The sequence below is a fragment of the Strigops habroptila genome, chromosome 3, assembly GCF_004027225.2.
Source record: "Strigops habroptila isolate Jane chromosome 3, bStrHab1.2.pri, whole genome shotgun sequence".
Classification (NCBI taxonomy): domain Eukaryota; kingdom Metazoa; phylum Chordata; class Aves; order Psittaciformes; family Psittacidae; genus Strigops; species Strigops habroptila.
This window is the reverse complement of record NC_044279.2, coordinates 48,699,962-48,714,698: the sequence shown is the minus strand read 5'-3', so window position 1 is coordinate 48,714,698 and position 14,737 is coordinate 48,699,962. Positions and strand designations below refer to the sequence as shown.

The window sequence follows — 14,737 nt, the reverse complement described above, 5'->3', positions numbered from 1 at the left end:
GTACATCAGCTGTTTCTCTAATGGGAATAAGTGAACAGGTCCTACCCTGCATTCATTTTTCCCTCTTCATCTAACTGGAAGCACAGTTAAGCATGGGGACAGCACATAGAACTGACAAGTTGAGGGCCACATTTCTAGGAAAAAAGTGCCTTTAGATACCTCTTCCAAATCTCTCCTCAAAACTTGCTTCACTCAGGAAGACCACCAGTTTCTTAGCATATGTCAGCAGAACTAACCATCCATGGGACTTACGGACTTCATCTCTCAGAACCCTTTTTTGTGTCTTGTTCATTTGTTTATGCCATGGGTATTCCTTTCCAGGTTTCTTCACTATCTTATAGAAGTATGGACTATGCTGCAAAATAACCCTAGGGAAGCTTAATACAGTAAACCAGATTACATGTTGGGGTCAGTGGAACTATATAATAGAAGTCTGAATGGCTTTTTAGGACTGGTCTGGCTCCATCTCAGCCAGACCCACTACACGAGACCAGGTGACCCGATAACGGTGTGAGTATTTCCAATACAAAGCAGCACAGTAGAAGGATGAGAAGAACAGGTTTTAATGAGAGAAAGGAGAAATACAGCAATACAGCTGATACAAAAAAGTACACAATATAACACAAATGTCTAATAAATTAGCAGAGAACTCGAGAAACAGGAAGAAAGTTTCAGATGGTTGAAGAAAGAGGCTTGCTCAAAAAGATACAATCTTAAGTCTTCATAGATATATATATACATTCTTGGCAGTATAGGAAACGTACAGTTCTTACATAGAAAATACTGACTGTCTGAAGTGGTAGTATCAATTCCTGAAGAATATTTTCATATGGTACATTATGAAGAATACACACAGGCAATTTAGCATTCAAAACATCTCCAAGGACAGGAAAACATTACAGACCCCTTGGTAGACAGGGTTCTCCTAACAGCAGCAATTGGAACTGTTCAGTATTCCATATGAAAACAAACAAACCAACCTGGAAATAGCAAAGAATAAGCAAGACCTTTTGTACTGCACAACCAATTTTGCACTGATTAGGCAGCAAGATTCAATACATAAGAATAAATACTCCTGCCTCATCAAGCTTCCCCTTGCCTTTCAAGATCATTATTTCCTTTCTTTCCCAGTCATCTCTAAGCTTTCCTTCCTGGGGATATGAATAGGTGAGAGTGAGCCATACTTAAGTGAGAAGAGTGGTCAACAGCTGTTTTAACCTTAAAACCAATACAAGGAAAGTTTACAGGAAGAGGTGTGCATCAGCCACAGCTCCTAACATCAACAGAACACAGCCTTTGTTCTGATAATAACATCTAAGCGTTATGAGGGAGCCACAAAGCTTCAGATAAAAGGAGCCAGTCTGTACTGTTGCCACTATTTTGGCACTTCCAAAGCGTACGAAGCCTGTTTCTTAGGAGCCACACAGCCAGACAAGCAGAAGACATCTCCTGCAGAGCACCTAAGTCCAGTTCCTAGCTACCAGTCTCCTCTTCCTAAAGCCCCCGCTACCTAGCCATTTACGTGATGCTAAATGGGACTTCACTAATAGTTGCCACATGGTTGCACAGCATATGGGTCTCTGAAAGATGATGGGAAGGTGCAGCTGGAAGCATCTGACACACAGAAAGATGTTCTTTCTTCAGTCATTACTTATTTAGACAAGTAACCAGTGTTCATTACTAAAGTGCTTGTACTAATGAGCCAGCAAAATATACTGCAGCAACTAACTATTGCCAGGATTGCTTAAAATTAATTTCATCTACAGGATGAAAGAGGAATTAAAATAAACTTCTCTATAAAAGATCAAACAAAGTGCTGATACTGCATTTATGTATCCCTGTAAAAGCATTCCTTGTTCCATTCAATCTAATTGAAGGATGGATAAGCCACATCCACGCCACCTAGGCGGCTGTCAGGGGTACAGGATAAGGAGAAAAAGTGATACATGCAGTAGTGAGGCAGAATTTTACTACAGATGATGAAGAAATAATAGCAGCCAAAAAGATGTTGAAAGTGATTAGCATTACAATTGAGAAAACTACTTCTAAAATGGGGGAAAACTAGTCAAACACTTAAATAAATGGCTTAAAAATAATCCTGGTTATGCACATCCTCAAACATGTAAAAAAAGTCTTTAGGTCCTGATTGATAACCATGGGAAAAAGGGAAAGAGGTAAAGTGGGAAAGAGAAAAAGAGAAACAACAGGTTTTGGGAAAATATCACAGGCAAAAAACCCTATCACAAAGAAAGGGCAGAACCCTGGAATGTCCTCCTGCCACTGCCTGCATCTAACCCAGAACCTGGGTCCTTGGAGCCGTAGCACAGCCAGCCACCAGGCTTCACGCCTGCTTTAAAGACCTGCTGATCTAAACCTGCTGAGGTGGATTTCATCAGCTGTGTTTAAAGCAGCATCAGCAGCGGGCAGGGTAGGTGTAGTGGAGGCTCCCAGTGGAGCCAAACCACATGGGTCTTCAGTGCAGTTGAAGGGAAGAGGCTAAAGTTATACAGAGCTTAAAGGAAGAGATACGGAGATTGATTTACATACAGCTTGATACACCAGCACAGCAGGACCGAGCCTTTCTGGGGAAATGAAATGTAGGTAAAATAGAGACTTTTTTTAAGAGCTGCTGAAGACTACCGGTCTGGTGAAGCTTTCCTGACTCCACTTCACTCTGAAGAGAAATTGTGGATCCTTCCTAGCGTCTGCAAACTTCAGAGTGTGTCACATGTGATTTCCCTCTGTAGCCCTGCCAGAAGTATCTTGCTGCAGTTTGTTCTTTTGAACACTTCCTCTAATATTTTAGCTCTCATTTATTAACCAATTGAACAGCAGCTTAGCAAGATTCTTTTCTTTCCCTTCCCTGTGGTTTCCTTGGCAATCTATGCTGCCTTTAGGCCCTATTTTGGGAAACACTAAGACTTAACAGGCAGGAAATGTTGAGGAACATGTGTTTAAAGGGTGGCTACAAAGAAGAAAGAGAATCCCTTTATACAAGGAGTCACATGGAGAGTCACATGGAGAAGACAAGGGGTAATGGGCACAAGTTACTCCTGACAGTGAGAATAGTCAGCCATTGGAATAATTTCCCTGGGGAAGTGTTGGACTCCCTGATGTTGGACACTTACAAGTCAGCTGGACAGGGTGTTGGGCCATCTAGTCTAGGTCATGCTTGCCTAGAAAGGTTGGACCAGATGATCCTTGAGGTCCTTTCTAACCTGCTATTCTGTGATTGTTTACGTGTTTAAGACAGGGCAGATTGGCATACAGGCACTCACAGCAGCTCAGGTGCAAAGCCTTGATAAGAGGAAACAAGGTTAAATAGCTTTTCTATGTAAAATCTATGTAAAAAAAGTGTAAAATCAGCATGCATTTTAAATACTTCCACCCAGCCTGCTTGGTAGAACAGAATTCAGTTCTTTTGCCATTAGATAACAAGAATTAGGATTTTGTTTACCTTCTAAGTAACTGGAAAGTTTAATATGAGAAAAATACAACTTCTTTGCTACACAAGCCTTTCAATGTGATACCTGGAAATGCACATATACAGTATGAAGTGTGTGTGTACATATATAAAGAAAACACACAAACAACTCCTCAAATTAAGGTAAGAAACAATGCATTAATGCTGCTCAATAAAAACTCAAAATGGTTCAATTCAGGGGAGATTTAGTAGTAACCATGTTCTCACATGTTTTCTGACATGGGAAAGGTCAGAAAGGTGGGAAAGGTTCAAGTACAACTGCTGGACCCCAGAGCTTCCAGAGCTCAAAGCCAGGCAGCTGTGGAGCCAAAGCAGATTGGCATAACAGCTGGAGAGCGTGTTTTCAGCCCCTACTGCAGGAAGAAGCAAGCTTGTTTAGGGGAACACAGACTCAGCCATAACTGTGCCACCCTCCTGTTGGAAAGAACAAGTAAAGCTCCTGTAATGAGGAAGAACATGTGTTCAAGGATCAGCCTCCTTGAGGAGGCATTACCATCTTATGATCATTCTGGAAGTGAATGTTCTGAAGTCCGGGAGGGAATAGGAGGGCCAGGTTGAAATGTAGGTCAAAGCTTCCTGGAAGAAAAGTCAGGACAGACAAGCCAGCTGCCCTAAGAATCCTTCTGTTTGTGAGCTTGTGACTGGAACACGCAGTAGTGCCTTGGTGTGGATTCCCTCTAACCTGCCATTTCATAAAGTTTTTACAACTCATTCAGAAATGAAGGGAAAAAGTGGCCAAGTTCCTAAAGATCTGGCAGCAGAATGCAGGAGAAGAGCTGAACACTGCTAAGAGGGAAGAGGGAGACCACCGGAGAAAGTACTGATCCAGCAAAACCTGGAACTTTGAAAGATACCCACAGAGTCATCGAGCCTGGCTTAGCACCCCCATCGTCAATCACCTTGATACAACTCGCCCCAGAGTGCTCAAACCAGAAAAGCTTCTCCAGCCCATGTTCTCAGGCCCTGCCTTTTGCAGTGTGGCACTGAAGTTTAAGCTTTTATTAGAGATACATTATCTGGTGCATTAAAGGATAGTAGCTAGGTGAGAAACAAATAAACCAAACCCCTCCACAATTGGTTTGTGTGGCCTAGGAAGAGGAAGGCTGAGAAAGAAAAAGTTCATGAGTGGGATTGCATATGGCATGGATGCTGCAATAGGGCAAGACAGAGACCCAGAATGGTTGTAAGCTGTCCTGCTCCTGTGTAGGTTTCACGCAGCACTGCTCCATGATCTTTACAAGCTTTGCAGACCTCGAGCACACAGGTGCATACAGACTGGCTGTGAACAGCATGTGAGTACTTTGAGTACAATGTCATAGTGAGCAATGCAGGAACAGACAGCATGAACTTGTTTAAATTTGACCAGCTGTGGCTTTGGATGAAAGACCTGGAGGAAAATTCATAGACTTCTGGCTTCTATCTCATAATACATTTAAAGTGGTTTTTTATTATTATTATAATAAAACTCATTAATGGTGCTTCTATTGAGATCAAATGCACAATTCTCTGTTAGAAATTACTACTGAAGATATTAAGCACTGACTTTTCTCTTTTTCTTTATTTAGGAATGGATGTCTTTAATAGCACAAAATAACGACAGCCTTGGTCACTCTGTTTGGGAATTTGAGATGATTTTCAACTCTCTTCCATGCAGCTCGAGAAGGTCAGGAAGCAATCTTTAAATTGAGCACAGTTCAAGCCAACTAATGACACTTATTTTGGGACCTTGTACTAGAACTGCAGTTCCTTCTATAAAACAATTCTGGTGTTTTTCAGTAAGCCAGAATTACTTATAAAAGCCAATATGCACCAAAAATGTGGCCTAGATTTGAGCTGCTTTCATTTTCATTTTGTGGTGCCCGCCTTCTGTTTCAGTTCTCAAGTCAAATGGGGAAGCCAGTATACATTTCTAGATCTAGTCATTGCAATGCTGAAGATCCAGAAGAATCAAGCTGAGTTACAAACGCACACAAAAAGAATTTGTGTATTATTTTAAAATCTGAACTTCTTATGAGTGTTAGTAAAGGGAGAGGACCATGGGTGTTGGAGGGACCAGAAGGATGAAAACAGTAAGCAGAAAAAACCATGCATGATGTTCTAGTTTTACTGACAGTATAATAAACAGTTGGTAGAGACTCTGTGGAATAAGACACAACAGGTCTTGGGCTGCCCAGGCTTGAAGAACAAAAAAAATGGAGGCAAAATGAGTGAGGACAATAATGAGTGGCATCACCCTCAAGCAACAGAAAATATGACGGAAGCAACATATGGAGTTGAGTTTATCCCACTTCAGTACAGACACTAATGATGTAAACATTAATTCAGACTGATTTAAATTTGCAGTATGGCATTCCTCCTCATCACCCAGGCATGTATCCTCTCCTGCTCCCCTGAGATGCTAATAGTGCTCTCTCAACCACATGAAGAACTAGTTGAGGGAGCCAGCTCAAAGTTAAAGCAGCGGTGAATTTTCAGCCACATCCACATCCTAAATCACCGAGTGGTTCCAAAAGCCAGCCTAAAGGAGGGACTGAAATCGCATGGCCATGGCAGGGCCATGGCAGCGTGGACCTGGATTGGTTTAAGCTGCTATAGAAGTCCATCCCTAAAGCAGATTGTTCTCAGATTGTGAGGCCTTTAACATTTAAAGCTGAGAAAGTATAAAGGTCAAAGCATGCTGAGCATGTAAAAGAATTCAAGTTTTGGTCCTATTCAACCCTTTCAAAATAAGCCACTTTGAAACAGAGAAACAAACTCTTTTTCCTTATCTACTAAATTATAGTCATGTCTTCCAAATCCTATGTTCAAGTCAGAAAGTGTAATGTAGGCTAACAGAGCATTCAAGCTGTTAAGTTTTATTCTGACAAATCTGCCAATAACTTAAGAGATGGCAATATGAAAGGTGAGGCAGAATATTGAGAACAGTTACATACATACTATATTGCTGTATCCATCTACAAAGCAAAGTTCGTGGTAGGTAGATTTCACCCCTACCTATGGCCTTGTCTTATCATCACAGTTACAGTACCATTACTAATTATGTGATTACTGTACAAATTTCCAAGTCAAATAAATCAAAGTGTATTTTTTGGCATTTAAAATTCAGGGTGGTAAAGTAAAAACATATACATGGGGAATTAACTGTCAAAAGACTATGAATAAAGCACACCTCCGAGCATCTTAAAAATCAGCCACAGAAGCCTTCAGTTTGATCTGATACCCATATATCCACCACCATGTTTCTTGTGTGATAATATTTTTTGTCATACATGCTTATTCATCAGAGATCAGAACAGCTCTGAAAAGTCAAGCTGAAATTTAAACAAGTGCTGTTTGGCATCTTCAGTTTGTGTTAGACCAGGTGGCAGCTGTTGGAAGATCATTTTGATTTAACAACTTTTTGTTTTGTTAGCAAAGAAAAACACTGTCCAGCCAAATCCCGCTGACACTGAATAAATATTTCTCCTCCATAAGACCAAATATTTTCATTTGTCATCCTGCTAGCTAGGGGTAAAAGATCTGAAAAGATTTTTTTCCTGTATGGACTCAGCTATATTTGAATGGTTCAGTGTTTTATGGGAGGTGATTATTACTCTATACTCAGCACTGCTGAGGTTATGTCTGAAGTTCTGCATCACACTTTGGTCATTATACTTCAAAAACTGGACAGATTTCTAAAAAGAGCAACGAAAAGGTGGAAAACTCTGCAGAAGGACTGAGAGAAGTGGGCTTGCTCAGTTTAAAACAGAAAGTTAAAAACCATTATTGACAAATCCTCTTGTTTGTAAAAGGTTGTAATAAAGATAAGCACATACTGGCATTGGGACTAGTAATAATCAACCAAACATGAGACTGGACAAATTTATGGAAGAGAATTCCACCAAGACCTGTTAAGCTGACAGCCACCACCACTGGCTCACAAAGTCCCCAAGCCACAAATTGTTGGGGAGTAGCCTGGGAAAACATCACTACGGGATCTCCCTTTTCTTATACTCTTCCTCACAGACAAGATCCCAGAGTAGCCTGACCCTTTACACTGACCAAGTGCCTTTCTCACACTGCCCACTTTTTCAGATGAGACAGTACAAAACCCTGTTAACTCTGAAGAGCAATTAGCCCGGGAACAAGCCACTTGCAGAACAACAGCAGCCCTTTACTGAATACTTGAAGGAACAAGGGCAGTTTAGTATACTTGACCCCCTGTTTAAAAAAAGAAGGAAAAAAGAAAAAAGGGATAGACTACAAGATTACAAAGTTCAGTATGGGCCAGCCACTCTACACAGTCCACCATTTAAATGGGTGTTTTACTACCAAAGAAATTAGTAAGACAATTGCAAATTCTCACTTCAGATACACATAAAATTTCCAATGCTGTAAACAGTCAGGTCACACACAGAGAGGTGTGCTCAGCACAAAGTCTGACACCTCAGATTCCATCTTGTAATTAGAAAACTAAACTGTGTCTGGTAATCCTCTGTTAGGAGTAGAACTCTCTATTGCAACTGATAGCAGAAGCCTTCACATTTGTGAATCTTGCTTATAGCTGACACAGGCACATTTGATTCAGTTTGAAAGATGCCTCATTATCTGTAATTGTCAAAATTTGCTTCCATTCCACCACTGTTTCATTTCTGTCACAAAGACGTACCGTTAAAAAAGGGACAAGTAATCTTCTTCTGACAGATCTCTGCTTCCATTTAAGCCTTTACTAGATCTTCAGCTGTGACGTTAAGCGACGTAAAAGATGTAGTGCTAGATTGCAAGCCAACCTAAGAAGCAAACACCACCATTGGAGTCCCTTCCAGGTAGCACAGGAGGAGAAGAAATTATTTAACCCTCTGTAGTTACTTGCTTCTTTACAACTTCATAGAGCTGCTAACTGGAAATGGAATAGGGAAAATGCATTTATTGTTAGCTCTGCTCTTCACAAAGAATTTTGACTGCTGATTGCCTTTGGCATAACCGTTATTTAGTATGGATTTCCTGCTTCATGTTTCAAGAAGTTAAAAGCTCTAAGAAGTAAATGTTCTGCTTTCACAAAAATCCCTTTTAAAGGTAACAAGCCAAAGAACACAGGAGACAGCACTCGGACCTCGACATGCTCAATATATTAACACAACTCTTTGGTGCTAACGCACGCTTCAGTGTTTTCATATATATTATTTTAAATGCAACAATAAATTATGATTGCCAAGAAATGTGTCAGGTTCTTGAAGGAATCTACAGAGCATACACACAGTCCTTTCAAATGACATAATTATGAGGAAATCTGATTATAAAAGACTATTTATATGTAGATGGCACCTGGCTGTCAAATCAAGGGAGGTCGTGCTTTGTGTGCTGTACACTGTCAGCCATATTCTTCTGCAGGGAGAATATTAAATAAATCAAAACAAATGACCTGATGGCTGTTATATATAGATGTGATGAGAGGCAGAGAAGGCAAGTGAGCCCAGGTGTTCATATGTGCAGCTGTTAAGACTGCATTAACTAAGACCATAGGAAATCAGTTAAGTTGCTTGTAGAAAATCTATTCGTTCAAAACAGGATCAGAACTTGCTCCAGAAAGTCACCCTTTGCTCATGTCCATGTCTAATGTCAAGGCTGTAATTTCACACTGCACCATCTTTGCCAACAATGTAAATGTGAGCAATCCTGAGCCTCACACCAGAAACACTGGATACTGGGCTGATACAGCCGCTGGGAGATAAATGCTGTAAACTGCAATGCCACAATATGAACAGTGAACAGGAGTCCCTAAAAAGGGTGGGGTTTTGACCAGAGTGGACTCATGAGCTGGTTGACAACATGGCCATAAAAACCTGTGTTGACCTAGCTGACGGGTGGACACGAACAGCTAAGGATGGATGCGGTTTCTTAGGCCGGTTTCATCACCAAGACTAGGTCCCAAGTGAGCCATCAAACTTTTGGTAAGGACCGCAGCAAAGAAGTAAAGAGCTGGCAACCTTTTCAAATGTGAGATCTGGAACCTATTTTAGCAGCAATGCAAAGCACTCAGGCTGCTACTGACTTAATCCAAAACAGTGAGGACAGATAATTCGTGACCTAAATCTGATCATTTTTCCAGGTTGGTATCATAGCCATACACATTGTAAACTAAGATTTGGATCCCATGGGAAAAGTTCAGGAGTATCATTTCTGGGATACACAACATCAGATCATGAGATACTGATAAGTGAGTTCATAGAAAAATATTAATGGAACATACATTTAGGCAGTCAGAACAATTAGCTAGGAACAAAAAATATCTGGGCACTTTGTGAACTCAAGAATCTCAAGTCCAGGATGAGGAAGACTTCTTTTTTAGAAGTATGGACAATGCTTCAAACACAATTTACCCAAAGCAGTTGTTCTAGACTTGAGAAAAAAAATTGCTTACCAGAGAGAAAATAAAACAGAGTTTCATCATCTCAGCCTAACCTTTTCAGGTTACAGAAGAATATACTCTACCACTAAGAGGAGGCTTAGCTTCTGAATACACTATGATACACCTTTCTTCTACTTTTACAAGTTCCCCAAGACATTATCCATTCAGCTTCCAGACACACAAAACTAAGGGCAAAGAACACAGTGTTACTAGTTAATGAAGAATGGCAAAACATTTTCTTCCCCAAATCTATGTGTGAGGGAGAAGACAGGCATTACATTGTGAAAGAACACTGTAAGTCACATACTCCCATCTCTATCAATTGATATTTACCTCTTTAGTCTGTAAAAAAGCCACATATTTGACAGCATTTATACAAAATCACTACTAGAAGAGAGGGAGGTTGAAAGAAAGCACTTGTTTTCTGACATATAGTCAAGATTTCCACCCTAACCTGCTGACCTTCATTAGCTTCCCCACTTCCCACCCTAGGAAAAGATATTGCTCCGAACCACTTGCATCTAAACCCCTCTTTATTCTATAGAATCAGCAAGAGACAATAAATTTCCTAAGGAACTGATGAGGTGCTTTGTGACTGGGAATGTCTCCAGGTCCAAGCAGAGTATTCCATACAAAGAGGCAGCTCTCTCGCCATTTGAGACGTGAGACCTTTCCTTCAGCTTGTGTCAGAGGGCGAAAGGAAGAGAAGGCAGTGAAACCACTAACCAGCTCCTCTGTGGGGTGAGCATTGGTTTGCTGCTCCTTGTAACACGACCACAGAGAAAAAACCAACCCACGTAACACCAAACGTCCAGATTCAGTGTCAACTAAGTTACAAGATACGCCTTAGGAAATACGTAATTCTTGTCCTCTCATGGATTCTTGATCACATAGGTTATGGTTGTGATCTAAGGGAAAATGACAGAACAATAGGGAAAAGCAAGTATGCTGTTTAAACAAAATACTGTGTGTTGTTAAGTACTCAGATAATTTTGCTGTGAGAAAATTACTTCAGGATGTAAACAAAAATGTACAATCAATCAATACATCAAATGAAACAATTATATTAAGGTTCAGTTTACAAAAGGTTAACAAATAATTAATAGCTGTTTTAATAAGTAGGTATTTACTTCTCATCTATTATCAATCCAACAGGTAGCTTCTAGCTGTCTATAGTACTTTCTACTGGTGTGCTTATAACCCTCCCTAACACATACTACACATTTCTCTAACATGAATTACAATTTGTAGAAATCATTTATTAACCCTTCATAAAATTCTCAGTAAACCTTAATATGAAGCACGACTACACTATTTCAGCCCCATACCCCAGGACACATCAAATACTAGCTCTTTCAAGTTTTTATTTAAAATTCTACATTTTAGTTGGGAGCCACATCACTAGCCACGGAATCACAAATGCCTACGGTGGCTTAGCCAACGCACTCCAGACACAGGAAGTGAAACAAAAATGGTGGGGGGAGATCACAGGGAACAGTTCAGGTTCTTCCAAAAGAAATGTCCTGGCTTTTCTGTTGGAACAAACATTGATACCATGACAGCAGAATCAGAGAGCAAAAAAACCCGGAGTCTGATGTAATTCAAGACATTGTTTTTTCTTTCTTTTCAGAAACAAAAAACCACAATACATTATAATATAAATAAATAAAACAGAAAACACAAAGGTAAATTCCAAAACCTCCGCTAGGACCTTAAAAAGGGAACAGCCAACTATTTCTCAGATGCAGCCTAAACTTCTCTTACCTGCAAATTTTCAATATACTTAGAAGTGTCCTATGTAGTGTATCAGACTTAGGGAACAAGATGTATTATATTTAGGTCTCCTTTTTTTCCGTCCAGTATTTTCATCTTCAAACCCCCACCTTAGTTTTTTCCATCAAATTGCCTGCTGTTGGTTTAACAAAGTTCAGCTCAGACTTACACTCTTCCTTCACTTTCAGAGCCTCTGTCTTCGTTCTTACAGCCCTCTACCAGGTCTTCACACTCCTGTGTCTTCTCTTCCTCCTCCTCCTCATCTCCAAAAGTCTCTTCTTGCATTGTAGTAAAAGTGAAAGACCTGGCAGCAACTTGTGCAGCCAGGCCAGATGTGAAGTTTAAATCTGTTGATATGTGGAGCTGGGCCAGCCTATGCTTGATTTTTGAATGTAATGCATCCTCAGAGGGAGACTGTGAAACCTCTACTCCATCCATATTGCTCGGCTCGAGTTCTTCAACCTCCCCTTCATGCTGACAACACATTCTTTCTTCCTCCCCTGTAGAAATACCTTCATCAGCAGTACTGTCTTTTTTCCTCTCCATCTCAGGATCTTCATACAAATATTCTGTCCTGCTTTTATCAGCAGCATTCTCTTTTGTATTAGAGTCATTTTCTTCAGATTTATCACAACTTTGGCTGCAGTCCTGCTTTTCTGTATCTGAATTCATATGTGATTCCAAATTATTTAGTAGCTTCAGCGGCTCTACAGGAGACAAGGGTTTCACTGCAGCTTAAAAAGGGGGGAAAAAAATTAAATGATAACTAAAAGCAAGCTGCTATATCTAAATAATTTATTTGTGTCTGCAAAAGATGCAAGATTGTGAGGGTCAAAATGGCTTTAAAAAAATCCCCAAAACAACAGAAACAAAAAAACACAATTAAAAAAAAGGTAAAAAGAGTGTTTTCTAGAAATCACATAGCTGAAGTGAGATGTGATTGCTACTTGTTGTAACTACTCCTTAAAATCAGTGACATAATGAGACAGCACAAAATTGATGATGCTTAAAACTGTCATCAAATATAGATGATGCATCAATGTTAAAGCAAAAACCAACTGCACTGTATACAGATTTGAACCGTCTTTGTTTTAAACAACAATTTACCTAGTTCAATAAGACAGGTGGTACACGAAAAAGTCTTTATAGGCAATATCTGACCTCATACACCACAACATGTAAATACAACACTTATTCATACAGTCAGGTAAGGTGTCCTCACAAATAAAGTGTGGTTTAATTTAGCCTCTCTTGAAGTTAGTAGCAGCAGCGAGCCCCATTGCCAGCAACGGGATGCTTGCCAGGAAGTCTCTCCTCCCAGTGTTAAGGGTTAGTACAACTCGGTACAATCACTTCTTGAAGAACAGACGTCTTTCTTTTTAAGGAAACCATATAATGTCCATTTCCAAGTAACAGATTCCCTAAACTGCAGTAGCTCCATTAGAGTAGCAGCACGAACATAAATGAGAGCGGCAACAGCAGATTCCCAAGTAGCATTTCCCTTTCTAATTCCATTCTGACTTTACCCCTGTAAGCAGAGATGAAAATAACTCTGGGAAATACACAAACTTTTCACGGGAAACAAAATTTATGATATTAGGATTTTTCCATCACATCCTATTTCAGCAATCTTTACTTTAGCCAGCTGAAGGCAGGCGCATCGTTATGGTTGTCACACTGATAATTATTGCCATTAGCACACTGAAAGGCTGTGGCTTCAAATTTGTATCTTACTGTTTGTATTAAACCCTCTATATGGAAGGAGCACAGCACCAGACTCATCTCAGTTGTTAACGGGGTAGTTCTTTCCCCATCTTGTAAGAAACATGCTGCTGCTTATTTCTACCCATTTGCTTGAAGAGGCAGGAATAGGCACAGCAATATTTGCTTATCATTTGGAAACAAACTTGTTGCCTGCTTCCTCCAAAGTATACTCCCAAAGCCAAAATTTCATGAAAAATAAGTAGATACTTCAGATTGGTACCTGGCCAGTTTGCCGAATGATTAGTTAACACGCAATAATAAATTCTCAGAGTGTGGCTTTCCAAATCTGAGAAACAGCTGTACAAGAACTGTTGTATGGGCGAGGTGGGAGAAGGGGAAACATCTGGGTGCAACGCGACCACTGACAGAATGAACTTTTCTGAGGAGCAAGGTTAGGGGAAAGGCTTGAAGTGATTCTGCACCAGAAGAAAGTTTTTTTACAATGTTTGACAAATGAAAACGAAGTCGCTAGCAACTTCACATACCTCCTCAAGAGCAATTCCATTTTACTGCCTCAACAGGATGCCAAATGACCAAAAATGTAAGCTCACCTACACTCCCATAAATCACCTGCTGCCCAGACTGTAAGCAGTATTACCATAGTGCTGGTCCTGGGCAAATTTGCTTTAATCTGGTGCTCTGCTAAGGTGGTGTTTTTCTTCTGGAAGCCAACCTATCATCTCCAGTTGAGTTTACGCTGTGTTCTTTAGACATACCAAATTGTTTGGAGCTGACCTCTTTCACGTGGAAACCCTCACCAGCCTCTCCTTCAACTAACCAAATAACCTAAGAAATCAGAATGGCTTGTTGGGACCCTTGACTAATGTGCCTAACAGATTAAAGCCTTTGAGTATTTCAGGATCTTTACTGACAATAATCACAAGTTAAGAGAACACAGGGTTTCTGGAATGCAATTGTCCTGTAAAAGCAAGGTTTAAGAGGGCTATGGAAATAGCGTGGTATCACAGCCATATACTGGCTTGGGCCAATAGAGACAAGAAGATGAACTTTTCGGGGTTTAAGTCTTGAAGATAAAGCAAGCCACAAATGTGGAAAGCACAAGTCGCAAAAATGTTTCTTTAAGGAATGACTCTTGCATATGGGTAAATTAAAGTCTGCAGCAGTAATATGCCAGGGTCCATTATGTCATATTTAACTGACTTGTGTTTCTTTTGAAGAAATAATGAAGAAATTCCTTAAAAATCAGTAGAAGATGTTATGTCTGCTGTCCATATCAGTCCTTCAGATTAGACACACAGAGTCTCTGAGCCAAAAGGAGACAGTATTAACTACTTTCATGAACCACCCTCATGTTTTCCAGTTTTGTA

General features: G+C 40.1%; 2 protein-coding genes across 7 annotated transcripts in view; one reads left to right on the top strand and one right to left on the bottom strand.

The window, feature by feature from the left end:
* Positions 1-5,188, top strand: part of LOC115605515 — a 33,761-nt gene extending 28,573 nt beyond the window's left edge. The window contains exon 6 of the mRNA XM_030480065.1: positions 5,050-5,188. Within this exon, the coding sequence (XP_030335925.1) occupies positions 5,050-5,166 (117 nt within the window). The 3' untranslated portion in view covers positions 5,167-5,188. The remainder of the gene's footprint in view (positions 1-5,049) is intronic.
* The window catches only part of VEZT (vezatin, adherens junctions transmembrane protein), a 63,618-nt gene continuing 49,426 nt past the window's right edge, over positions 546-14,737 (bottom strand). For 4 of the 6 annotated variants that reach the window (XM_030480059.1, XM_030480060.1, XM_030480064.1 and 1 more), the window contains one exon: positions 546-12,379. In XM_030480059.1, coding sequence (XP_030335919.1) covers positions 11,811-12,379 — 569 coding nt within the window. In that variant the 3' untranslated portion in view covers positions 546-11,810. Of the gene's footprint in view, positions 12,380-12,853; positions 13,174-14,737 lie in introns of those variants that run through there. The other 2 variants (XM_030480062.1, XM_030480063.1) reach the window with 1 other exon arrangement.